At 27.6% G+C, this 27,493-nt stretch overlaps 2 protein-coding genes and 1 long non-coding RNA gene across 4 annotated transcripts in view; 1 reads left to right on the top strand and 2 right to left on the bottom strand.

The window, feature by feature from the left end:
- The window catches only part of LOC141532609 (uncharacterized), a 243,400-nt gene that overhangs the window by 166,225 nt on the left and 49,682 nt on the right, over positions 1–27,493 (top strand). The gene's annotated exons all lie outside the window — the stretch shown is intronic.
- Positions 362–2,772, bottom strand: LOC141532548 (facilitated trehalose transporter Tret1-like). Of its 2 annotated transcripts, none has more exons than XM_074250935.1 (3): positions 2,644–2,772; positions 1,615–1,877; positions 362–1,498 (listed from the first exon to the last, which is right to left on the bottom strand). In XM_074250935.1, the coding sequence occupies exons 1-3, from the start codon at positions 2,711–2,713 to the stop codon at positions 428–430; spliced, it is 1,404 nt and encodes a 467-aa protein (XP_074107036.1). In that variant the 5' UTR covers positions 2,714–2,772; the 3' UTR covers positions 362–427. The 2 variants fall into 2 exon arrangements, with proteins under 2 accessions (XP_074107036.1, XP_074107037.1); XM_074250936.1 differs by having other exon boundaries at positions 2,648–2,759.
- LOC141532608 (uncharacterized) overlaps positions 19,037–27,493 on the bottom strand; it is an 84,468-nt gene continuing 76,011 nt past the window's right edge. The window contains exons 7-10 of the mRNA XM_074251037.1: positions 26,093–26,280; positions 22,281–22,424; positions 21,828–21,952; positions 19,037–20,328 (exon numbers count right to left, since the gene is read on the bottom strand). Coding sequence (XP_074107138.1) covers positions 20,222–20,328; positions 21,828–21,952; positions 22,281–22,424; positions 26,093–26,280 — 564 coding nt within the window. The 3' untranslated portion in view covers positions 19,037–20,221. The remainder of the gene's footprint in view (positions 20,329–21,827; positions 21,953–22,280; positions 22,425–26,092; positions 26,281–27,493) is intronic.

Here is a 27,493-nt window from a genome sequence, read left to right as displayed (position 1 = left end):
CTAAATTCTACCCGGGAATTTAGCTACCGGCGGGTAATAGAGCCTCGATAAAAGGTATTTGATATTTGTGGTAAAATGAAAAATAATTTTTTTCCTGGCTTGCATAGTTATATATATTGTTTTGTACGAAAAAAAAACTATTGTTTTTTTTCGGAAATTCCAAAATTATTAAATAATGCTTAAAAAATTTTTTACTCTTTTTATTGTGAATGTAATATTGAAAAGTTTTATAAAAAATTTCAGTACTTCTTTACATTCAAAAAATTTTACATAAATAATTATTTTATACAACATGGAAACCAGTACAATTTTTCTAGTAAATTTATCAATAAAATATAAACAGATCTGTACAGATATAATAAACATTTTTGTCTATGTATTTAAAAATAAATACATAAATATTGACTTAAGTAAAAACCAGAAGAGATCACTTTCTTTTTACAAGCAGCTGTTGTATTTCAGCAAAAGTTCTACCTTTAGTTTCGGGCGTAATGATCATCAAAATAATGGTGACACTCGTTACAATCAAAGAAAAACCCAAGAAAGGTATCGAATGACCTAGACTTGCCGCCAGAACTTGGTACATTTTAATAGAAAGCAAAGCAACCAAGCTGGAAAATATATTACTGATGCCACTGGCGATACCTTTAACGTTAGAGGCAAGGATTTCTCCTGTTAAAATTGATTGAACATTTGTGACACCAATATTAGACGCGAATACTAGGATTATGGCTGCCACAAGTGGCACAAAGCTGTAGCACATAACTTCAATCCTCCCAGTGTATTCTATTAAAAAGAAATATCCTCCGATAACAAAATTACATATGCCGAGAACAGCGCCAGCTCCGAAAATAAGGGGTTTTCGGCCTGTATGGTCGATAATAAAGCTGGATATAATCGATGCAATAACTTGGGTGATTGCTATAAGGATGATGGCAATATGGTCACTAATTGAATTCCCAGCTGCTTGGAATATAATATTTCCGTAGACAACAATACTGACTAATCCCCCTAAATACAAGGAAATAACAAAAAGATTAATAATAACAAAAGACCGTAAGTTACTCTTAACTCTAAATAGTAAGTTGAATGATTCGATTAGTCCAAGCTCTTTTTGTTCAGCTCCACTTTCATTAATCAAACTTTTAATCAGCATCAATTCCTCCGATACGTCAAGCTTTCCTCGTAATTTTTCGAGAGCCATTTCGGCCTCTGATTCTCGGGATTTGGCCACCAAAAAATACGGAGACTCGGGTATGAAATAAATAGCTATTTCTACGGCCAAAGAAATAACCAAAAACACAACAGCTGCCATTGCAATGCTCAAATATGGTATCACTATAAACGCAAAGAGTATTCCCAAATTAATCATGACACCCATTGTTGAGCCAATTATTCCACGTATTTCAACTGACGCTATTTCACCAAGATAAAGTGGAGTGACACCAAAAACTACGCCCAATGCTACGCCAGCCAGCAGTCTTGCAGCTATTAGTAACTGAAAATAAACACATACGGTTATTAAGTATCTGACTATCAGATAATAAATAATAATAGTTTTGGTGACTAGAAATGCTACCGCAATTATAGTTGTTAATCTTAAAGATTAATTACCGAAACATTGTGCGCAAAGCATGTTAATGACCAACAGATTATGAGTGGTAATCCACCTAAAAACATTGAGTTCTTTCGGCCCACTCGATCAATCATCTGTTTGCTGATTAGAGCCGCGATCAAATGCCCGATTGTTGATGAAGATGCAATTGTTGAGGCATCTCCCTGGTCGATAGGAATTGGTGAGTCGGGCTTTAATAATATTACCAGAGTTGGCGAGCTCCATCCTATTATGCATCCCACACAAAATGCTTGCACTGAGCCTAATTGGTCATATAATTATCGTTACAATTATAGGTATCTGTTAAATCTCGACCATGTTTTCATTAAAATCTATGAAATGATACGCTTTGGATGTTTTTAAAAATTCACTATTTTTTTGTTATTTGGGTTAGATTTTAATTAATTATAATCATTCTGTGTCAAAATTTCAATCTTGGTCAAATTTGAGCACTCTTTGTATTTTGAATTACAACTTGTAACTTTATATTTTCTATGTAAACAATAAAATTTTTTAAGAAATTTGATGTGAAAATATGAAATTTTTGTAAAATTTTGAGTCATTGATTTTAGTTAAACTTTCGGAAATTAAAATTTTGTTTTTTAAATAAATAAAAATAATTAAGAAAGAACCACGTATTTTTCAATCAAGAAATTAAAATTTCATATTTATGAAATACATAAAAAAAATATATATCTCTACGATCTTATTAATAATAAAACTTTTAAAAAATTTTATGTGAAAGTTAAAACTTTTTTCCTTTTACAATCAATAGATATTTAGAAAACATTGGCTTTTTACAAAAAAAATTTTGAATCAGAAAAAGTTACGCTCTATAAAATGATTTTAAAAAGTTATCAAAAATTTTAGTATTTTTATTAATATGAAAAAAAATAAATAATAACTTGCATTGACAACTTTAATTTTGACAAATCGATACTTTATTTTTTTTTATGGAAATTTTTCCCAAAAAAATAGTAAAATTTTCTAAAACACTTTGTTAAAGGCATAATTAAATAAAATCTTACATACAAATGCCGCCCAGTATTCCCAGAATTTGGATCCCTCGGGCGACGTGTATCTGCCTTTTTCACTCATTTCACTAAGCTAACTGACTATTGAGGAGGCTTTTCTTAAACTTTTTAATTAACTTCATCACCGATATATCTGTACTCAGATAACGTGAACTGATAGGAAGCGGAATTACTTGCCAGTTCAAATATTTGAGTTTTATCTTATAAAAGTTATTGTGTTGTAATTAGATAGAATTTATTGTAGTCTAGAGGCATACTTTTTCTTTTTAGATGTTCAATTTTATCTAGTTAATCATTTAAGAATTACTAGTTAACTTGTTTACTCGGCAACCATTTTTTTACTGGTAAGTTTTCTTTGTTTATATAAGTCCGTGATTGTTTTGGAGGGTTATCATCTCTCTTTTTTAATTACGCTGCTTTTGTACAACTGTCGCATTATTTATTTCTTTATTTATGAAGGGTAATTAACGATATCAATTCCGATATTTATTACCCACATTAAGTTTTTTTATAACTTTTTAATATATTATGAAAATCCAAGAGCTCACAATAATCTATATCAATACGTCAATAATTAATTAATGCTTTTTTGATGCAAAAATGTAGTTAAATTTTTTTACAGAGTTATCATTCCGTAAAAACATTTTTTTGATTTGTACATAAATAAGTAATACATAAGAAAAAAATAAGACTTGTAAAAAACAAGGGGTATGAGAATTAAATTATAAATCAAAATGAATTTTTATTATTCTTTAGAAACGTGAATGTCAATTAAGGGGGATAGCCATTGTAAAATTTCAAAAAAAAATTTTTTTTTATTAAATCAAAGTTTATACATTCAAAAATATGTTTTTAGAGTTTTATATGAAAATTCCGAATATTTTTCGAGTTATAGTCATTTTTGTAACAGTGTGTCAAATGACCATTGCACGCGCGGCGCTCCGACGAAAACGCGTTTTTCTCAAAACTACTTTTTTGGAACTGGTAGAATCTGTAATTTGCATAAGTATGAACAGATTTGCAACTTTTTATTTTTTCCATATTCGTCTATTCAATAGCTATAGTTGCACGTATGGGATTTTGAAAACTTCGATTCTTAAGATTCTTTAGGGCTGTTTAAATCCAAAAAAATGAGAAAAAAAACGAAAAAATTTTTAATAAGTCGCCATTTTTTTTTAAATCCAAATTTCCAAAATCCCCGATGTGGAACGATAACTGTATGCAAGCACTTTACAACGCAGTTTAGATTTTTTGTTTTAGATCATCTCTTTTCGAGTGAGAGATCCCACCGTGGTGGGTGAAATTTTTTTAGTGCTTCACAAAAATGCTTATAACTTTGTAACAACATGATTTTTTTTAATTAAAATTTAGGAGACTAATCTTCAATGTATACTTTATAAACCAAAAAAATCCGATCCCCAAATTCCTTTATTATCCTAGTCAAAAAAATTCTCAAAAATCACTTATTTTTTCGATCCTCACAGTGGCTATCCCCCTTAATAAAACTAAAAATCAATGTTGGAGATATTCTTTAGAAAAGTAACCCTAGTTGAAAAAAGTAACTTAAACAAAATTAACTGCTATACCAAAACAATTAATTTAAGCTCATCTTACTTCATTTTTTTGGCTCGGGAAGAAATAATTACAGTTTTTAAATCTCTTTATTGATAGTTATCATTTTTAAATTATATGTAAATTGTAACAAATTCAATTAACTGTAGTTATGTTATTCTTCGATTATATTCAACTATTTCAAACCTTGTTTTATGTATATATTTTGACATTTTTATGTTCTGATTCTGTCGAGGTTATTTAGATAAAAATTATTTTGCGAAAAATTTTAGAATAAGTCGGACAGATTTACCAAAAAAGTTAAAGAACATCAAAATTTCGTATAAATGGATCTTTGATCTTAAATAATTTTTAAAGGATTTAATTTATCTGTACATTAAAGCGATGCTTTCGAAAAAAAATTTTTTTGTTATTTAAATGGGAAATAGAAATCTACGATAAGTGACCTCTATATATTAATATTAAAAGCTTCGCTTTTAACAGGTATCTTTTTTCATCCCTCTGAAAGTATTTTAGTAGGGCTTTTGAACAAAGAAAGTCGATTCGTTTTAACCAGTCTAATGTATATATTAATTTTTTTTATATTGCAAAAAATTTTTACGGGATTTCAAGAATCAGATAAGTCAATGATTCTATAATTAATTTCACTTGTTCATTCTTATGAAATAACGTAGCAAATATATTCATTAATTATGATTCAAGACTTGTTCGATTTAATTTCCTAGAGATCTATTTGATAATGAATTTATTTGTTTATTTTTTTTTTTACCCGCTTAGTATTAAATCGAAGTGGCAAATCTGGGATTTGAAGGCTCTTACTAGCTGCCGCTACCTGCCCTGCTACAAGTGTGTTCGTGTAGATATAAAGATAGCTTAAGCTAATAAATTAGAGATCAAGCGTTTCTGAAAATAATACAAACAAAAAAGAAAACTTTATTTTTAAGCAATCTTTTTCAGGTAAGTAATTAAAAAAATTACATTATAATCTTATAATATCCGTAGTTAGAGTAATATCAGTAGTTAGAGTAATAAAATAAATAGCTTTTCAAACTGCATACTTTTGTTTGTGGCGGAAAATTATCTTTACCTCAAAATCAAATTTTACTATTTTTCCATTTTTTAGATATCAAAAATTGTGATAAAAAAATAATATTTACAATTATAATTATCTAAAAACACGCTCATTAATTAAATTTAATTTAAACTCAGTATTATAATTAAATGACAATTATTTATGCCCTCCAATTTTTAATTTACCAATTATTAACAATCGAATCAGTGTAACCAGCACTGAATCTTATTTTTGACAGCGACAAAACATTTAAAAGTATCCTTATCTCGACGAATAATTAATTCATGTCTTAAGCGTCATTTTCACAAGATATGGTTATCATTAACCGAGAGTAGTTTTGAATGTCATTGTCGCTGAATAAATCATCTTAATTCTTCTTCTCAATAGAACTAGAGTGTCTCTTTACAATTACAAGTTGTATTGTCTAGTGAACGGTTATATCTTTATGATACACCTCTTACCTCCTACCTCTCGTTACTGTAGTGGTACATGCAGCATCTAGGCATTACAAAAGCAAGTGACAGTTCAACTATCAGTCAAGTGACTGACAATTAGTGCGTATACGATCCACCAAGTGGGTCAATAGCACGATTAGGACGGACGTCAGGGAACAGAGAGATTGCCAAATACGTATTTCGAGAGAACATCTATATCTATATCTATATATATATATATATATATATATATATATATATATATATATATATATATATATATATTGGAAGAGCGAGAGAGGCCCAGATAGATAGATAGATAGATAGATATAGAGAAGCACTAGATGTGAAGTTGGGGTTGATACATCATTATAGACACAGAAATCCATATATACTTCGCGCCCAAGGGTAATAGACAATGTCAATATTATTATATTGATCCAATTATTGACTTATTATTTCTTTATTATTAAATTAATAGTAATTATTTTATCAGGACGTGAGACAACTACTGATAACCATGTTTATTTTATTATTATTATTGTACATATAGATATATCAAAATATTACATTTGAAACTACTATATTTTTTAAGGACACTGATAAATATTGTTCAAGATATAAAAAAAAAATTCCTCAAAAATTTAGCCTTCAATTAAATTTTGTTCCTCGAAAAATTAAGTTTGATAAAATACAATTTTTTTTTGTTTTAAAATATTCAACTGCTGATATTTTCGAAACTGAGCATTTTATCGATATAAACGTACGCAGTAATAGTATATTACACACCGAGGGAAGTAAAGTAAGAAATGTCTCAGATCACATGTAATTGTTGGCCGAGACGAAGCCGAGGTCAACAAACATGTGATCTGAGGCTTTCTTATTTACTTCCCGAGGAGTGTAATATACTATTGTATTAAATATTTAACACTCTTATCGTAAATTTAACACTTTTTTATGTTAATTTAACACATTAAATGTTAAATTTACACATAAAGGTGTTAAATATTTAACATAAAAATTTTTAAGGACCAATTTGATATGAATTAATATTTTTTTGTAAATGGTCTATCTGCATTTTTTTGATGAGACGAGCTGTTATTTCATTATCTTAAAAAAAATATGAAAAAATGACAGATGTAATTTACATGAAATTTATTAGAGTAAAATTTTTAAAGGAATAGAAAGAAATATTTTGGAAATGCAAGCTTTTTAAATAGGAAAAAAAATTAAATATGAAAAATTGAGGAGTCAAATTTTGAGAGAATTTTCTTTTTTATCTAAGTTTAGATTACTATTTCTAGATGTCAACAAAAATAAAAAATTCGTTTAAAATGAAACACCCTGATATATATTTATATACATATAGATAGTACTGATGAAATATTACCCAACATAATAACCAAATGATATCTTAATACTCGAGTCCATTAAACATTTTTATTATATTTCTTCACAGCTATTATTTATTTCAACATTTTATCGAGTATTTATTTTTAAAATTTCAATGATAATGTTGAGGCTGTCTCGGCATGAATACTTACTCAATAAAGTGACAAAGTTATAGATAAGAAAGCGTTGTCACTTGTACAGCTTTGGTTGGTAGTATAACGGAGTGAACTGTGTATTGTAAGCTATAGAGTGTGTCAATTATATACAGTGAGAGAAGAGATATAGAGAGTAGACAGGAGACAGAAGAACCCAGGAGAAGTGAAACGTGCTTAAACCCGAAGAGAAAGATGGTATGGGTGGTATAGTGCCAAATAGTAGAATAGAATGTAAGAATAAGAAACAAGGGTGCTGAAACAGAAGAAACGGATGAAGAAGGACAACTAGTGAGAAGGCGGGTAGTGAGAAGGTAATAGGTACTGTTTTGCAGAGTAAGAGTAAAGAATTGACATGTTGAAAATCAAGACTCTGAAGGAGTAGCAGTAGTACGCTGAGGAAGAAAAGTTCTTCAACGTCAAATACGTCTTAATACAATCTCCCTATGGAATTTTCATCTTTGCTCCCACGAGTCGAGTGTCGCGGAACGTTTTTCCATTCAATAGCAGCAATGGAATGCCTTTCCGATACATTTTCTCAATATTTACACTGCTATCGAGTGATGTATGAAATTCTAAAAGAAACAGTTGCCGTCGACATGACACTTTTTTTTACACTTTTTACAATCACTCTCTTCGACAAGGACAAAGCTTTTCGAAAGAGCTTTTTGTTAAAATCAAAGTCATATCAATGCTGCTGACGTAGAAAGAAAGATTTTAATGGTGGGGATTTTAATTTTATAATAAAATCAGTGGATGAATTAATTAAGAATAATAATAACAATTGAAAATCAGCAAGTTAGATATACACGGTAAAAAAATTTTCGTCATTGTGTAAAGTGTCAAAATTTATGTGTAGAATATTACACTCTAGTGTGTAGAATTTCACATTTTCATGTGTTAATTTAGCACACTAGGATGTGAAATTCTACGTACTAAAGTGTAACATTCTAAACACAAATTTTTACACTTTACTCAATGACAAAAAATTTTTTACTGTGTAAATCTGAGATAAAATTTGCATACATGTGAAGGAATTTTTATTTACATGAAGCGTAATTATTTTTTTTTCTTTGGAATAAATGATTTCAACTATTATATATTTAGAAAGAAACTTTCTTGAGCAAGTACCGTAAAAACCAAAATTATCGTGGGACATTCCTCAATTTCTGATCTAATTTTATTTAATAATGATTCTTAAATACAGTGGGAGAAAAGATAGAAAAAAATTATTTTTTCACTGTGATAGACTTGTAAAAATAATAAACATAAAGGATGAATAATTAAATGTTTTCACTGAAACTACCACAAAATTTATTGAACTCTTCAGTAAAAATGAATCTCAGTAACTGTATTATCCACTGACTGAGGCGAGAAAAATGGAAATCATTGATTTTCCAGGCGGGAAGTTAAAAAAAAGTTATTATTATTTTTTATTCAACTAAAAAAATAAAATCAAAGTATTTTTGGTTGAATTAATTCCTTTCTCTTCTAAATGAATTCTTATATTTTCAGTATATAATTTTTAAAACTCCAAAAATAATTATGGTACCAACAATGAAATGTATTATTAATAAATAAGTGATGAATAAATTGCAATGTAATGTACTGATTATTTTTTCTTTACTTTACTATATTTACTTTATTTTATTTTATTTTATTTTTTTTTTTTTTTTTTTTGTATAAATATATACTGATAAAATCAATTTTATAGCGTGATGAAGCAAAGTGTATATACAGCGAGCTAAGGAAGATTTCAACGAATGATAGTTCATAGCTCTCCCTCTCTATTTACTCTGGGAATGGCCCTCATATAGCTCCATTCACTCTTAGCAACGATATCCGACAAGCCACTTTGAGGAAAATATATATGTACACTGTATCCTCAACTCGAATATCTTCGACAATGTCATTCTAGATGAAATCCATTTCTCACAAAACATATATAGATATATACATCAAAACCCTCTCGACATTCAACAGAAAATCTTTTGGGTTTATATTAAATTTATATTATATTGATAAGAGAGTGGATTTAGGTCACAAAATTAATTGGCTAGTTATGATTTTACGAGTTAAATCTATCAACTGTCAACTGTCAACTGATTTAACGCTTTTAGTAACTATTATTTAAATAATTATAATGATAATAATAAAAATATAGCCCCGTAATACGATTGACTTACATATATTAAATAAAAAATTTATTTTTATATTATACTCGCTAGCTTATTGAAGTTTTATTAGCTCGCAGTTCACGACTAAAAGTTATGAAGAAATGTGCAATATTTACACTCTTCATCTCAAACAAAATTTAAAAAATAAAAAGCTTTGTCTCGAGTTTTTGGCTTTGAACTTTCCAGGATTAATTTTAACATTATAATAGCTCAAAGCATGTCAAAGTATGCAACAAAACTTCACAACATACTTTTCAATATATGTCGTTTTTAACCCAGGTTACAGTCGCTAGTAAATTTTTATTTTGTTTCGTCGAAAAATACGTAGATCTCTAATTTTTTTTATTCCTATATGTAAATTTACTTCTGATTTTGTCAAACGAATTATTATGAACTTTTAATTAATTAAACAAATTAGTACCAAAAGAATTATTTTCCTCAATGTAAAATAAATTACTTAAAATCATAATATGTCAAATTAATTCCATTAAGATATTCAAGTAAAAATTTTTTTTTTTTCCAACAACGAAAATTATTTCCATATAATTTAAAAAAAATTTATACCCACAGTTTTTTTAATCCTATAAAAAATTTTCTCAAGAATATTTAAAATTTTCGTGTCTTGTTCGATCGAGCCGTTTTTCAACACACTAAAATTTTATTCAAAATTTAAGCAACACTTTTTAAATGTTGTTTCAATAAAAAGCTATCTTATTTTAATACAGATTGATATTACTTCATCATAGAGCTTTATAAATTTTTTATAAATTTTTACATAAATTTTTGTGTTGAATTTGACAAAAAATCTTTCTTCCGTATTATTAATATAAGGTACCCGCGGGTAATAAGGCCTAAGTGATAGAAATGCAATTTAAAATAATCGCTTCCGCTAAAGACTTCTCTAGTAGAACCATCTAGTATAGAAATATCGCTAAAAGTTTATAGTCCCGATAAAACGTTCTTTGTCTTCTATATTTCCTCATCCGTCATATACTAAAATAGCGCAGAAGAATTCATAAAAAACGATTTGAGTAAATGGTAAACATTTTTTATAATTTTATATTTAATAATTTAAAATCATTGTTCTAATTTTTATCAAAATTTTAAAAAGTATTGTTGCTCAATTTAAGAGATGATTGATCTCTAATACCAATTTTATTAAGTATAGAATAACACTTTCCAGTCGGTTTAACCCGCAGGCCTTATCACCCATTTGAATAATTACTAATTCACAAATCTCCTCATCTATCAGCGATTTCTAAGCTTAGAAAGAACAAAAGCTTCAATCAGTAGGTACTTGAGATTTCTAGTAAATGCTTAATTAATCTACCGTTTCGGTCGCCTGAAAACATACAAATAAATAACAAGCAAGCATGAATTTAAAGTATATAGTACTTGCAAATCTTCTCTACATGTATTAGAGTTAGCTTCACCGCTCGATAGTATTAAGGTGGGAAATTTAATGCGGGTGTATTATTATAAGGATAAGAAGACTTAGAATAAAGTCATTAATTAATCGCAGAAAAACAACCCCTTTATTTCGATAAACATTTTCATGAATAAAAACATAAATTTTCACAGTTTTTTTTGTACAATTGTTTTTCATTAAACATGAATTACCGTCGATAATAAAACGTTCTATTAAACAAATGTCCACAAACAAGTACTCAATCAATGACAATCAATATTTTATTTAAAAATACAAAAAGTCTAACTGTTCAAAACACTTGATTCAAAAATGTGAGCTTATCATTTTCCGAGTTATAACATACAAAGCTTCTCTTTTCATTCAAACTCAACACTAAAATTCGCATTATTTTTAAAACAATAATACTTTACGTAATCCCGCTTATGCTGAAACAAATTCTTTGAATTTATTTACCGTTAAACATTTGAATTCTTCGCTTAGCTGAAAAAAAGTCAACGACTGCGATTATTATTCAATATTATATGCTATGCATCAAAAATGAAATTCCGAACGTTTAACAAAATATTATCCTCTCATGTTCTTAAGCTTTATTATTATTCCAATATAACTTTAAAGCCAGTCAAGTGCCTGTTAATTCACCGATATACTTCTCTTTATGTATACATTAGCGAACAAACCATTTCTGTGTATCAATATTCGATCTATATCTATATTTATTATCTATACATTTGCAATTTATATACATAGATGTATATGTATATCACTTATCGATCGAATTACGGTTCCAATATGCAGGCATACTATGTAATATTAATACAGAGTAAAATATTCCACCAAATTTCATTAAAATATAATAATTATGTATAAATCTGAATAACTACATCCATAGGGAATTAAATATCCCCATCGATCGCATCATCGAAAATGAAATACGAAATGAGAATAAAACAAAATTTTCATTATAGAACAATGTCCTCGAGCGTAAACCTTTGATTTGTAGCATATTTTTTTTTTTGTTGCAAACATTAACATTCATTAGATAATATTGGTAAATATTCACATTATTACTACTTCGAATAACGTTTACTTGAGCCAGAAAAATTAATTAAGAAGGTCAAAACGGTCTTAGCTCGAGTAAAATTTTTCTTGCAGCAAGAAAATTTGGTTTCTCTCAAGATAATTGATAATTATTAATTATTGTTTATCTAAAATTTTCTCGAGTCAAGAATTCATTTTTTTTGTGTAAGTCATAAATATCATTTTTTCCTGAAATACTTAAAATTATAATTGCATTAAAACTGCACTGATTAAACCAACAATTGAGTTGATTCAAAAAAATTTTTTTGAACCAAAAAAATCGTTTTTCAAAATTTTGTTGTCTCGTAATCAAAGAAAAAAATATTTAATCAAGTCGAATTCACTTAAATTTACTTTTTTGTTTGGAAAATTTTCTGCTTGATTCGAAACAATGACATTTTTTAAAATTATTTCCTCGATTCACGATTTTTTCCTTGAAAATAGTTTATCAGAATATTTGAACTTTTATTTTAATAAAATATAAAATAAATTACCTATAATATTGATTACACAATTATCTATTGTTATGTATATATTTTAACTGACCCTGTTATTTACAAACATGCATTAAAAATTTATTAAAATAAATAGAAGCATTATCAGTCTGATATGAGATATTAAGTACAAAAGAGCAAACACTATCTTTACATCAATAAACTCAATTAACTATTTAATATTTGTTTTGCTTGACCGCTGTGTTAGAATGCTATTATTCTCAGTTTAAGGGCTATGAATTTGATGGGGGAGCGTCATTCAAAGATTGACATAGGAAAATTTTTTATGATGTATAGACATAAAATTTTTATATTTTTATTTATTTTATACACATATATATTTTTTCCGTGGATCAATTGGCCGTTTTTTTTTTCTCATTGAAAATAAACTTAAAATTTCAACTCAATTCCAAACTGGCTTCCTTTTTCTCGTATATAGCAGAAAAAAAGAGCTGAAAAGCTCACTGCCACGTATTCGAGTCTATAATGTTCCAATAAATAGTCGTAAATAAAGAAGCTAAGGGTACTTAAATAATGCATGAGTAAATTTTGAATAAAATACCAGACAGTAGAACGAAATAAAAAGTGAAATGCAATCTGGGATCGATTACCTAACAAGTAGATTTCCTTCTCATTTTAAAAACCTTTTTTTCCTATCCACACACATCTACTCACACAGCGAGGTCAGAAAAGCCGTTGAAACGAAAATCGCACACGCTGGCGTGCCTCTAAACCGTAAGAAATGATAATACCTCCCGGCACGTATTTAATGGTTGCATGTATCGATGCATGTACGTGTACATAAGCATGCATGTATTTGTGTCAGTATCTGTATCTATACATCTATAGATGGTTTTCGCGCATATCGCGACTCAGACATTCAGAGTACAGAGAATGTATGCGCTAGCAAGGATATTTATGTCTGACATAGCGTGAGCATACTCTGCGCTACTACAAATCCCTTCTGGATTTCTTCCCCCGTAACTTATTATTATTGTGCTCTCTATATACCCAATAGAAATAGAGAAGAAAGTAACCACCTCTACTCGGTGGTTGCCGTACCAAAGTCCCAAACACTTGCGGTGGTGCTTATTTCTATTCTATATTCTATATACATCCTTTTCTCTTCATTGCTTTTTGCTTTGTTTCAGCTTTAACTTTGGCATCGGTTTTACCTCTTGCTCTTGTTCTTGCTCTTGCTTTCCCAGCTATTCGTTATATTGCTGGTTAGAACGCCATTATTTTACCACCGTATAACTCATCCGATAAATATCAAATTGAGTAATTTTAGTTTAATAAGACCGCGACCTAATAACATATAAATGTGTGCATGCATGCATATATATTGATATATATATGTATCTGTATATTTAATTGTATAAAAATTATATTTTTTTATTAGAGGCCGTATCGTTTGTATATGGAAAGAAGAATTGTTGAATAATTACAGTTTGCAGTGTAAATTTTGATAGTTCGGCGCCCCAATAAAAAAAAAAAAAAAAACTGCGAAAATTACCGACTTAAAATATAATTTTTGCAAATTCTATTAGAACTATATTTAAAAACTGTATAAATCCATATTTAAAATTGTATTTTATAAAAAAAAATTATTTGACATTGTAATTTTCGTGAAAAATTCTTTTTTAAAACTTTCTTTTCCGTTTTTGTGCTCGGGGCTTCTAACCATTAAGATTTCTATTATACGAACTGTAAAAACTCAATTAATTTTTTCTCGTGTATACTTGCGGGGCTTAATATATTTTAATAAATGAATACTTCGCTCATACAAATGTGCAAATAGAATTCTTGAATCATGTGAAAACATATGAAACGCGAGTACGAATTTTAATAATTTGTGGCATAAAAAAATTCATTATATTTTATTTAATGAAATTTTATGTTTATGAATTCTTAGTCACATACGAATTTAAATGTACTTTAATGACAGTCTAGATAAGTGTATTTGCATAAATGTGATAAAAATCAGAGTTTAATATTTAGTAACTTGTTGTAATATTTTATTATTTAATCATTGAAAAATTACTTTTTGTTGTTTATTGTGGTCTGTTAGTAGGATTCATGAAAATATTACTATTGCAGTCGTTCTTATGGCGCAATTTTTAAAAAATTTAGCCACTTTCTGACTCAGCTCGACAAACTGAGTCAGAAAATATTGCTTGTTAAAAAATTTATATATTTACTAGCTTCTACCTGCGGCTTCGCTCGCGTTGAAGCCCTTAGATAAAGATCAAAGACTATTACATTTCAATAGAACTTAATCAATGCAATTCTAATTTTTTGACGAACAATCTTTTATTTTCTGTAAAAAGTAAATTTTTGTTTTTTGTAACAAACAAACTAACATTCACATTTATAATATTAGTAGGGATGTATTAAATTTGGATTTGAACATTGATAAATAAAATCTCATAATCTTCAAATTATTTTTGATAATTTTGATAAATATTTACTTTAAAAAAAATTTTTTTTAAATTAATTATTGAATTTTTTTTTAATCAATGAATTAAGTTATAGAATGGGTGGGCAAAACAGGGTTCACTTTAAGATGTAAAAGAATATCTCGTTTTGCCTGCCCTTCCCTTATATATTATTTATGAGAAAATTATATATATTTTACAAAAAATAATTTTTTTTTTGTTCGAGAAATCTACTTCCATTTCGGCTGCCGACTGGCTTTTTTTAATATTATGAAGTTTTTTAAAGAATCATTGACGATAATTGAGCCTAACTGTCGTTTAGTCAATGACATTTTCTATGATTTTATTTTATATTCGAATAATTTATGATTAAAGTTGCTCCGTGAAAAAATTAACTTAATTCCAGAAAAAAATTTTTGTACTAAGAAAATTATTTTGAATAGCTTTATCATCTTGAAACAAGCAAACAAATTGTATTTATCTTGGCAAACATATTTTAGAATTTCCACAATAGGTACTGTTGTATAATTGTAAGTATAATATAGGTAATTACATGATATTTTTAATAAAATACACACCAACAATTGATTGCACTTCATGCTACTTTATTGTATTGAAAAATATTCAAATGCAAGTATCTAAAACCGATATTCTTTAGCTAGTGAAAATAATAAAAAATCGAATTAATTGATCTCAAAAATGAATTACAATCATCTGTATTATAAATTCATTATTTTTACAATCATAAAAACTCTTTTGTAGAAAATTGAATTTCCCACAAATATTTATTTTATTTGTTTTGTTTAGTAAATTTCTGTAGCACTCAAGTTTTATGCAGGGGATCGCAAGATTACCAATTTTCACTAAAAAAAAAAAAAAAAAAATAATAAAATTACTTTAAAACGTTGTAGCTCACAAACACTTTTAACAAACGCCCATGTTGCAAAAGTTCTTCTAAAGTAGACTTCATCTTCTACAAAATAAATCTGGGAACTATGAAAAAATACAGAAAAAAGCGAAATGAAAATCTTCTAAGAAAAAAAAAAAATTAGCTCTTATATTAAATCTATTAAAAAACTTTGAACCTAATCCACGGCTTCTGAAAATCAAAATTAAGAGCTCAAATATTGAGAAAATTCTTTTTTGAAGACAGCGAGAGCAACGCTACAAAAAAAAAACTACCTTCTTCTAAAACACCCAAGTATCTGGTTAAACACTACATATATAATATGAAAATGTGTGGGTTAATATTTACGTTATCGGAAGCATAAACTTGTATGATACAAACATGTTTTTTTTCGATTACCTTATAATAGAATATAACATAAGATAATGCAAGCTAGTATTAAATTTTTATAAGAAAATTCTGGTATGTCTCTTATTATTCTTTTTGTGTGCTAAATTATTGTACGGGTATGTACAGAAAATAAAAAAAGTTTAATATTCAGAGGAAAAATATAAGGGCTTATATACATGTACGGATATACTTTATAGGTTACCTAAGAATGTATAATTAATTTCTGTGTATAAATAGGTCATATCTTAGAGAGTACTTAATTAAATATCAATAAAGGGGAGAAATTTAATATTGGAAAGTAATAGTGAAAAAAAAAATAATAATAAAAATAACTTTAACTTTATGAAACGGGATGTATAATTTATGTACAAATAATCCATTGAAAAAACAAATTTAAATTTTGTCGATAGCAAGTTTTTTAACTGAAATTCAATTACTTTACTTGGTGTATATTTAATTTTCTCTCTACAAAACAATTATAAATGTAATCGAAGTTATTTTATATTTAACAGAAAATTATTTTATGGTAAGTTTAGCTCGTAAAAAAGTGGAGGAAAATATTTTCAATGGTGTGTGCAATCAATGATTTTTCTTCTTTATTTTTGACGATGTCCTTTCATTACTTCTGCAGTCGGACAAATAGCGACATCTGCGACACGGCCCTGGGTATGATAATTGACATTATTTGATGTTGGTATGAAAGACTCGATAGGTAAGAGAAGACGGTGGAACAGTAGGACTATTTGTGTATCTTACAAGGGTATTACTGCCAGTGTTCGATCAAATTTGAAGTTCTTATTGTTCAACTGTTGGCTACAGTTGGGGTTGCTTTCAAATCTATATTGATAGTCACTGTCAACTGATAGTAAGTAATTTCAACTGCTTGGATAATTACTTGCCAAAAATCGAAAAAGAAAATAATTTAATGACTTTATCCGAGTACCTCAATTATTATCATCAGGATAAAATAAAGACTATTTAAACATCCGCCTTCCAGAAAGTTACTGTAAATATTGTTCTTTTAATCACATAAAATTTTACAATTCGCAATTTTAAGTGAAAGAAGCAATTTTTTAAAAATACGTATTAGTAGCAAATTATTGTGACCATATTTGTACTTTTTATATACTTCCTCATTAAAACAACGAATCCAAAGTATTGGAAATGTCGAAAATGAATTCTTTTCAATACTTCTGGATATTTTAAATAGTTTTGAATTCATTCTCTTATGGAAAAATAAAATTTGAAATTCTTTTATCTAACCAGAGTTATATCTGATAATGAATTGAATAAAAAAATTTTTCATTTTTATAAATCAAAATTGGATCCAACGATGAATTGACGTCATGTAATTTTACAAACTTTGCTATACAAAAATTCAACAAACGATTTAAATTAAAAGTCTCAACAAAATAGATAAATCTTAAAAACAATTATTTGAATTGTTGGAATGAAGATCTTTTCAAGAATTTATTATTATAATGCTTTTTTTCATTTTCTAAATTGGAACAGAGGCAAACATCAAATTTTTACTCACAAAGGTAATCTATATTTTTTTTTTTTTTTTTTTTTATTTAAAGTCGCATAAACTACTAACGTCATGAGCGACCTACTAGGGGGGAACTTTTGAGATTGGAACTCGTTTTAAACTTTTTTGGGTCAGCAGAATAATACACTTAAATATTGAAAATATTCATTGGTGTACGCCGGACTCGAACCCGGTCCAATGCATTTCGGAAAGCAAGGGTCGGAACCGATAGGCTACTGCTCGCCTAATCTATATTATTAAGAGAAGAAAAATTTTTTTTCCAGGATAGTCATATGATAAAATCGGTTTTTTTTTAGTAAAATTTAGAGTCATTGCAATGATCTTGACTTGAATTTGTGCTTTTTTAAGGTTTCATTTCATTCTCACCGATAGTCAATTTATTATGATAAATATTTAGGCTGCATTCAAAAGTGCTCTATCTCGAGATTAGGGCGTGCCAAAATTCAATTTTCATGAAAAACCTTTTAAAATTAGAATTTTGAGTTCCGCTTTTAACAGGTGATGTGTTTGGGCATTTCTTAAGACATTTTGAGGTGAGACGATAAATTTGATTTTCATAGACTTTTTTAACAGAAGTTTAGTTTGGGCGTTTCCGTTGAAATTTCCAATTTTGGCCGGAAGTGCTTAACTAAATCTTCTGTTAAAAATTCTATGAAAATCAAATAAATCATCTCACCCCAAAATATCTTGGGAAATGCCTAAACACAGCTCCTGCTAAAAGTGGAATTCAAAATTCCAATTTTAAAAAGTTCTTCACGGAAATTGAACTTTGGCACACCCTACTCTAGATATATAATTAAAAAATGACCTTGTATCTTGAGGAATATCGATATTTTTAAAGATATAAGCTCATGCCAATGTTACACTCATCGAGACCTTTCATTTGAATACCCACATCAATTTTTCATATATTTATAGATATTATATATATGTATATATGAAAAATATATAAAAATGCATGTGGGTATTCAAACGAAAGCTCTTGATCAGTGTAACATTGGGATGAGCTTATATTTTCAAAAACGACAATATTTAAGAAAGTACAGTACGATTTAACAAAAATCATTATTTAATAAAACAAAACTTTAATTTTTTATAATTCACAAGTCACGGCAGTCACGTAGTGACTGCAAGGTTGCTAGTTATAATCATTGTATTCAACAGTTTGCTATACCTTTTTTTTTAAAAACGAATCAAATCATTTCTCTTATCCGTTATTGTATTAATTCAGAATTCACACTGAAATATAAAAAATAAATGGAAATTACACAATAATATAAATTTACAAAAAGATATACGTTTATTTCAAAAGCTTTTTACAACTTATAAAACATTTAATGCGTGCGTATTTTATTTACAATAATTAATTAAATCATTAACAATAAATCAAGAATATATTAATTTATATATGAGGATATATCCGTCTTTCGATAATCTACTTTTACCATATTTTAAAAACAATTCCAACTTTATACATAAGAAGATATTAATTTGTATGTTTGTAATCATAAGACTGATACATCGAAATAGAATAAATTTACACTTTTAAATAAGTCTCATGATTAGATAAGATGCACGCGATACAAATTTTCATTGAATTTCACGTTAATAAAATTAACAATAATTATTTTTTTTCTTATTAATAAAATTACACGAGTATTTTTATAATTATATAATTGTAGAATATACATTCATGCTTCCAAAGAGTGTTATTTATTTTTTTGTATTACTTTCGATAGTTTCTTTAATAATAAATCGGTGGTTCCTTAAAAATAACTTTTTGTTTTTATTTATAAAATAATGAAACACTCTTTGGAATTTATTATTTCATTACGGACATTGCAGCGTTGTCCCGATAGCCTCATCGATTAATTAACCGCTAATTGATTCAAATAATGAAAATATCTATCTCTACTTAAATAAAATTCAAAAATTTTCGGCAAAAAAAATGCTTTTTTTCAAATAAAATAAATTTTCTGTTTGTTCACATCCATACAAGTTACAAAATAATTATCGTAAAATTCTTACAATACTTTTATACTGATTACAACGTGTGTTCAATTAATCAATTGAATTCAATAATATATATATTTATATAATCATTAATAATATTCAATTGTTTTGTTAAACTCTTTTTATTTCACTTAAAAACGACGAGGCGAATTAATCTAAATGATAAAAGAGCCAGTCACTTATTTTATAAAATAGTGACAAAAGAATACTGTGTGTACTTTCGTAATCATATGGACAAATGATGATATGGCGAAACCACTCAAACAAGGCGAAAAAGAATTAACTGTTAATCATTAATTATATCTTTTTTCAGCATTCAAATTTCAATATAATTTTACGCTTAAATATATTAATTGTAAGTATTAAATAATTAATTATTTTATCGCTGTATTGTTATGATTATTAACAATTTTTACATTGTGTCGCCATGTCTGCATGTGATAAGTAACACGTTTTTGTTTAAAGACTTCTCCACCTTAACTCGATGATGAAGATGATGAAGACATCGGACCCTTCGGTTTTATCATCATTGTTGCTTTCTTTAGTGTGTAGTCCCAACCTCTCCAACGGAACCAAACAATACCTGTAACAATGACCAACATTTTTGAATAAATTTAAGTGATCATAAAAGTAATCTTACATTTTTAAGTATAATTTGTGATTATTAAACAATGGTTCATTGCGTCAAAAAATTTTGTGTTAAATATTTAACACTTTTATGTATAAATTTAACAATTGTTGTGTTTAATTAACACAAAAAGTGTCAGATATTTAACATAAAAATTTTTAACACAAAATTTTTTGACGCATTGACGCAAAATTTTTTACTGTGCAAAAAACAAACTCCCCGTGTAAAAAAGTTGCGGAATTCCGCAGGTGATCTACTGAATATCATGCGGAAGTCATATTTTGACACAAATATGAATTCCAAATGAATTCCAGATGCATTCTTGAAGAATAACATACCCACGGGTAATAAGGCTTAAGTGATAGAAATGCTATTTAAAATAACCGCTTCCGCTAAAGACTTCTCTAGTAGAAACGTCTAGCATAGAAATAAAGTGTATTATTTTGTTGTTTAATTTAAAAATAAATTTTCTGTCGACGGTATTTAACACAAAATTATGTTTATTTTACACAAAACTTTTTTACTGTGTGGTACACCGGCTTTCAGGGTAGCATAAAATTAAATATTACAAAACATAATGTGAAAAAGTATAAAAGCCAACATTTATAATTTAATGTTAAAAAAATTGATTTGTAGTGATTGCTATAGTAAATAACGACTCTCACTCTTTGAGAATTATCTTTTTAAACAGTAAAAAGCGCCAAGTCAATAATTATAGTTTCGTTTTTATCGTTGCGTTTAAAATTTACTATTTTAATACCTTGTAAATGTTGACGTTGGCTACATTAAAATTTTTAATTCTTACAATAGAAATTTAATATCCTTTCTTGATAGTTTTCATATATCATAAGATACAAACAGTAAAATATTTTGCGTCATTTCGTCAAAAAATTTTGTGTTTAAAATTTTTATATTAAATATTTAACATAAAAATTTTTAACATTAAGTTTTTTGAGGCAATGACGCTAAATTGTTTATTGTGCAGTAAAAAATGTTTATGTTAAATATTTAACAATTTTTTGTGTTAATTTAACACAATAAATGTTAAATTTACACATAAAAGTGTTAAATATTTAACACAAAATTTTTTAACGCAATGACGCAAAATTTTTTACTGTGGTATTAATCATTTGATCAATAATAAGAAAATGTTTACAGTTCATAAAGCTGTTTCAACATAAATGATAAAATGATAAATAGTAATAAATGAATTTAAAAAGGTAGAATTAATCAGTAGAGCGCTCAGTGATTCAACGACTGCTAAATGACTACTACAGAACCTTTAAATTTATTTGTCAAGAAAAAAGCCTCTATTTCCTACGTAATTGATTGCAACTAAAATATGATTCAAAACTCATTCAGTTAAAATTTTTCCAACGAGCTCTGATCTCACGATCTAGCAATAATATCTATCAATAATAAATAATGGTAATAGTAAAGAAATTTTTATTTACCTTGTCTTGCTGTAAGATCTTGCGGATCGTTCAAATAAAGTCCGTTCAATCCTCTGCCGCACGACTTCCACCACCAGCCACCTTTGAGCATCGAAGCGCAATTCAGTGATGATCTATCATTATCTCTGTAAAGTCATAAATATTAAATAAACTTGCATTCAGTGATTAATTTATACAGTACAAGACTATTGAAATGCTGTTACACCATTTTAATCCTTTTGCTTACTCAAAGTTTATAATAAAATTGAGTGTCTCAATTGATGGTTCAACTGAAATAAATGAACAACTTCATGTCAATTGTCTCAGTATTATTTTTTTTTGTAGCGAATTTCATACTTATTTATTCGAGTCTCATAAATTATGACAGAAGAATAGACTTATTATTTGTTTATTTATTATTAATATTTTTTCTCTTTATTAGTATGATAGTAATTGTTTACAGTTTTTACTCACCGATTGTATGTAGAGAATGGACTATTGTTAGAGCCGTACCATGGATCATTTAATGAGTCACCTGCGTTACCTTCATAGCCATCAATCTCTAATTTGTAGTATTCGCTTTCTGAATAAATTTTGAAGTGTGAATATTGGGCATATCTGGAAAAGCCGAAAGTTTTTTGATTAAATATTATTTTGATTAATTTTCTCAACGAATTTATTTATTAATTTGAAAACATTGAAAGTTTGATATTTGAAAAATGTCGAAAAAAAAATTTTTTTTTTTTTATTAAATCTGAAGTCGAAAAAAATTGAGGGCTAAATTTTCAAAGAGAATGAGTTTATTTATTATTATTATTTTTTTTTTTTTTTTTTTTTTTTTTTAGAATAAGAACCTTTATTTTAGTCAAGTATTCTTAAATACGAATTATGTAATTTTTCAACATCGAGAGAAAAAATTTATTTTGAAAAAAAAATGAGCAATATTGTAATAAGAAATTAATTTATTGAAAATTTAAAAAAATTTTATTTCTCAGCTGAAGAAATAAAAATTTTTTTCACCGTAACTTTGTTGTTGAAAAAAGGTTTTTTTAGGAAAAATAAATTTTAGATAGACAACTTTTCCAAATCTAAAAAACTTTTTAACATTTTTAACAAGAAAATTACTGTGAGAAATATTTTACTTTCTTCAACTGCGAAATAAAATTGTTTAAAATTTTCAACAAATAATTCCTTATCATAAAAATGCCGAGTTTTTTTCAAAAGAAACTTTTTCCCTCAGTGCATCAAAAATTGACAGTTCAACCTACTCTTAAAAATATTTAAACACACAAGATCAGGTACAACTTCAGCCAGCGAATAATTGATTATGACCAGGGCCAAAGAGTTGGTGTCTAAGGTTAGCGGTAAATTTTAAGATTGATAATATTACCACAGAAATATGTTCAGATCGTACACAATTTCAGATATGACTTGGTATACTAGACTGAAGTTGCTGACTGAAAGCGGAGCACGGAATCGGACTGTAGATATTTGAAATTGAGTCCTCAAAAGTATGAGATTAAGTGCGCCAGCAACAAAATATAATATTTGTGTAATATTAAATTACCGTTGCTGTCAACAAGCGTGTTTTGCTCAACTAATTATCCCTTCGGCAAAAAATGTTCAATAAAAATTTAAATACAAAATTCAATATAAATTTTAAGATAACCCTTATTAAACAAAATGATTAAAAATGATTTCACAATGTTGAATGCTCCTTAAGAGATATGATTTGAAATGATTTACATGATTTGACAGGATTAAAAATAATTAGAAAAATAATCATTTTTGATCATATCAAATCATTTTGTTTAATCAGGGAAAATTCAATAAAAATTTCAAGACAAAATTCAATAAAAGTTTTAAGACAAAATTCAATAAAAATTTAAAGACAAAGTTTAAGACAAATTTCAAGACAAAATCCAATAAAAATTTAAAGACAAAATTCAATACAATATTGAAGACAAAATTCAAGACAAATTCTAAGACAAAGTTCCGCATTCAGTCAGCAACTTCTGTCTAGTATACCAAGTCATCTGAAATTGTATACGATCTGAACATATTTCTGTGGTAATATTATCAATCTTAAAATTTACCGCTAACCTTAAAACACCAACTCTTTGGCCCTGATTATGACACAAAAATGAATAAATAATGAACATATTGAATAAGATGTCAATTATAGGTGATGAAAAAAAAAGAACCAGTCAGCATTTTATCTATTAAATAACGACAAATTGATAAATGTCTATTTAAACATGAAAAATATATATATTATTCGTCGGTAGTATTTAATTATGGTTTCGGTATAGTTGAAAGACAGAAGCCGCGTAATTGGCACCGAGGCATAAGAATGTGCATGTACATATATTGTAAGAAGGTATACTAAAGAAATGACCGAGTGAAGGAAGACAAGGCCTACCAATCGATCTTGTCAAGTGAGTTTGAGTTGGTCTTTGGTCTACCATACACACTGTCCACCCTAAAGAGGGGAAAGTAAAAAGTAAAGTATAATAACCACAGGTGACTTTCGTTCCTCGTGGCGTTATTTTCATGCACGGCGAATCGATCTGCTGATCCACCTTCTTCTCGAAGTTCCCAGGTCCGATTCAAACTTTTTAAATCGACCACCGTGATGCATATAGATTTTTATATTATACCCGTACGGAGATACTCAGCAATGCATATATACATATATATGTCGGCTAAAAGTCAAAACTTTCGTTTTCGCGTGTCCATTTAACGTTTGCATGCTCATTAGTCGTTTATCAAAGGATTCAATCTTCCGATTTTTAGTTTTATTTATGCGATAGATTGTTATCTAATTTTTTTTTCAAAAGCAGAGATCCTTCATGGATAGATGACCAATAAATTTGAAAAAAGGCAATGATTTATGTGTTTTTGAAAATATTATCACCAAAATTGTTTTGTTCAATGATTTTTTATAAATAAAAAAAAGGCTTATTACTTATACTAACAAAAATTTCAGAAAGATTGAACTTTTCGTTATTCGCGTTGTTTCAACATGTTGACTTTTATTCGAAATATTATAAAAACTTTTATAAGTATTGCCGCTAATTATTTAAAAATTCATTTATTATTAATTTATTTGAATTTATTTTCTTACATTAATTTAAAGTGATGTTCTTGTTTCATAAATTTTGAATATTTTTAAGATCTTTATCGCGTTTTTACCGAAAAACGAAAATGAATATTTTCTACTCAAAATTTCATCAATTAAGATAATTTAATTTCCCAAATTTTTCTTCCACAACCAAAGATTATTTGTAAACGCTATTCCACTTAAAATCCTTATCTTGCCCAGAATTTTGAGCTGTGCAAAATTCAAATTTACGTTTCTTTACATTTTTAAGAAAAAATCTGCAAATTCTTTCACTCTTTTAACTATATCTTTTTGAATGAGCCCTTCTGGCGTCTATGAGATGATGAATGTTTACAAATTACTGTATAAATAATATAAAATCTATTCCCATCCATGCACGGCAACTATAATTCTCTTATTTCTCCCTATAAGTAACAATTTTCTCGCTGAGTATCAATAAAATAACTGAAAATCCAATTTTAAATTAAACTTAATAGTCCATCTAAATAATAAAAATATCGATAAATTCCTCGAGGGTCTTATGGCTATTCAGTCTATGGGAGAATTATGAACTTTCAGGGTATTTTTATTTCACACATAACCTAAGATATTATTACTAATTTATCGGCTTTCTTTCTACAGTAAAAAAGTCTAAAACTTTCTTCAATATACTCAAACATACCGCGTTCCTAAAGTCAAAAGGGCGTATCGTTAATTTGACACTTTTTTGATTCTGCAAGACCAAAAAGGCGTACTTAAAAAAATGTTTCTTTCCTATCAATTTATAAGTGTAAAAATTTACTAAAATATTGAAAAATAAATCTTTTTTTGAAAACTTAATTGAAATGAAAAAAAAGTTTTTAAAGTCAAAAAGACGTACATAAAAAAGAAGTGTTTTTTTTTAATCTTTTGACTTTCCACTTACGAAATTGGAAGTTTTGAACTTTCTGAGAAATTATTGAATTAATTTAAATATTTAAAAAAAAAATTTTAAAGCCGAAGTTTTTATTATTCATTACTTCAATAAATTATAACATTTCTATATTAATCCGAGAAAAAAAATTTTTATACGCTCTTTTGGCGTTAGTAACGCGATATATTCACAATTTCTATGAATTTATTGCTCCAATAAATATAAATAATATGAACAGTAAATTGATAAAATAATAAAGAAAGTACAAACCTTTTATTGCCTTCAAAGTCTTCAAGTTCGACCCGCAATAAATAATCCTCATTATTGGTCAGCATATAAATATTCTCATTACCAAGCCAGAATTCGCGTGCAGGATCGCCGAATCCGTTTTTGTAATCCGCCCAGTCACGATTGAAGTTTTCTCGTGGATCCCCGAAGTCATCGCGTCGTTGAATAACCTAATGCAGAAATGAAAAAATAAATAACGCGTTTAGTCCAGTATCGCCAATTTATAATTGTAACACTTAAAGAACCACCTGATCACCGCAACTCCGTTTCTTTTTGTTGTTATCATTATTGTTACTGACTAAACCTTCCTTCAAATGAATTCGACCTTCGAATTAGTCATAACTAGTTACCATAGCGTCTATAAAAGATAGTTGGTCTAGTCTAGTGGTTTTTGCATTCTATAAATGCAAAAACCCTTTCACTAGATCCGATTACTATTATAAATATCGTTGTAGTCTTCAATAACTAGCACAATGACGTTATATTATTTTAATACATTCAATACTCAGACATCTTACAACTGAGCAATAGCTCTGGTTAGTATGGGTGAATATTATTACTAAGAGTACGGCTTCTTCTAAATTATTCATAGAGAGTATGAGAATCGGTGAAGGCGTAATTTACAGAATTTTTTTCATGGAAAATAATTGCCGCGGAATTTATCTGTTCAATACATAATACATTTACACCCACCAAGTGTTACTACTTATTAGTTATTACTGTGACGATTCCTATAATTATCTTAATAACCTCTATTAGGAAGGATAATTATGACTTCTTAATCCAAATATTGATTATGTTATGTTATTATTGTTGCTATTAAGGCGCTTCCTTTGTTTATATGGTAATTTTTTTTTTTGCACCAACCAGTCATTTAGCTGACTACTCTGTTCTCGATAATTATTAAACCATATAATGATTTATTGTATTATTGAGCAATAATGTATATGTACATGCTTTAAGATTATGATTTTCTATGAAAATATTTCTTTGGAATTTTCATTCATTAAAAAAATTATATCAAGATAAAGGTAGGTAAATTTTTTTCATTACTTTATGATGTAACCAAAAATATATCGTAAAAATAATTGATCAAAAAATATGAGTCTGTTCTACTAAAAAATTAATTATATTTTTTTTAGTGAAAGAAATTTGAAATACAATAAATATATAAATTATACGTAAAAATTTGCATCAAATATATATCTTTAACGTCCAGTTTTTGGCTGATTTTCGCACGCAAAGAAATATTGATGCAATTTCTAAAATCTCTAAATACACATTTTGTCATTTTTAAACGAATATAGCATCTATAATTTTATTTTCATACAAAATAAATTCAAAATTCAATCCGCGGACTTATTTTTATTAATAATATTAATA

This window comes from Cotesia typhae, unplaced genomic scaffold, assembly GCF_013202065.1.
Source record: "Cotesia typhae breed Kobodo isofemale line unplaced genomic scaffold, CoteBio_Ctyphae contig_65, whole genome shotgun sequence".
In the NCBI taxonomy this organism is placed as follows: Eukaryota; Metazoa; Arthropoda; class Insecta; order Hymenoptera; family Braconidae; genus Cotesia; species Cotesia typhae.
This window is presented reverse-complemented; position numbering and strand designations above follow the sequence as displayed.

Excerpts from the sequence above, each read along its gene's own strand:
- LOC141532548 (XM_074250935.1), bottom strand. The coding sequence starts at position 2,713 with ATGAGTGAAAAAGGCAGATACACGTCGCCCGAGGGATCCAAATTCTGG. Across the intron at positions 1,878-2,643 it reads ATACTGGGCGGCATTTGTAT|GCTCAGTGCAAGCATTTTGT; the intron begins GTAAGATTTTAT and ends ATGACCAATTAG. Across the intron at positions 1,499-1,614 it reads GCTTTGCGCACAATGTTTCG|TTACTAATAGCTGCAAGACT; the intron begins GTAATTAATCTT and ends GTTTATTTTCAG.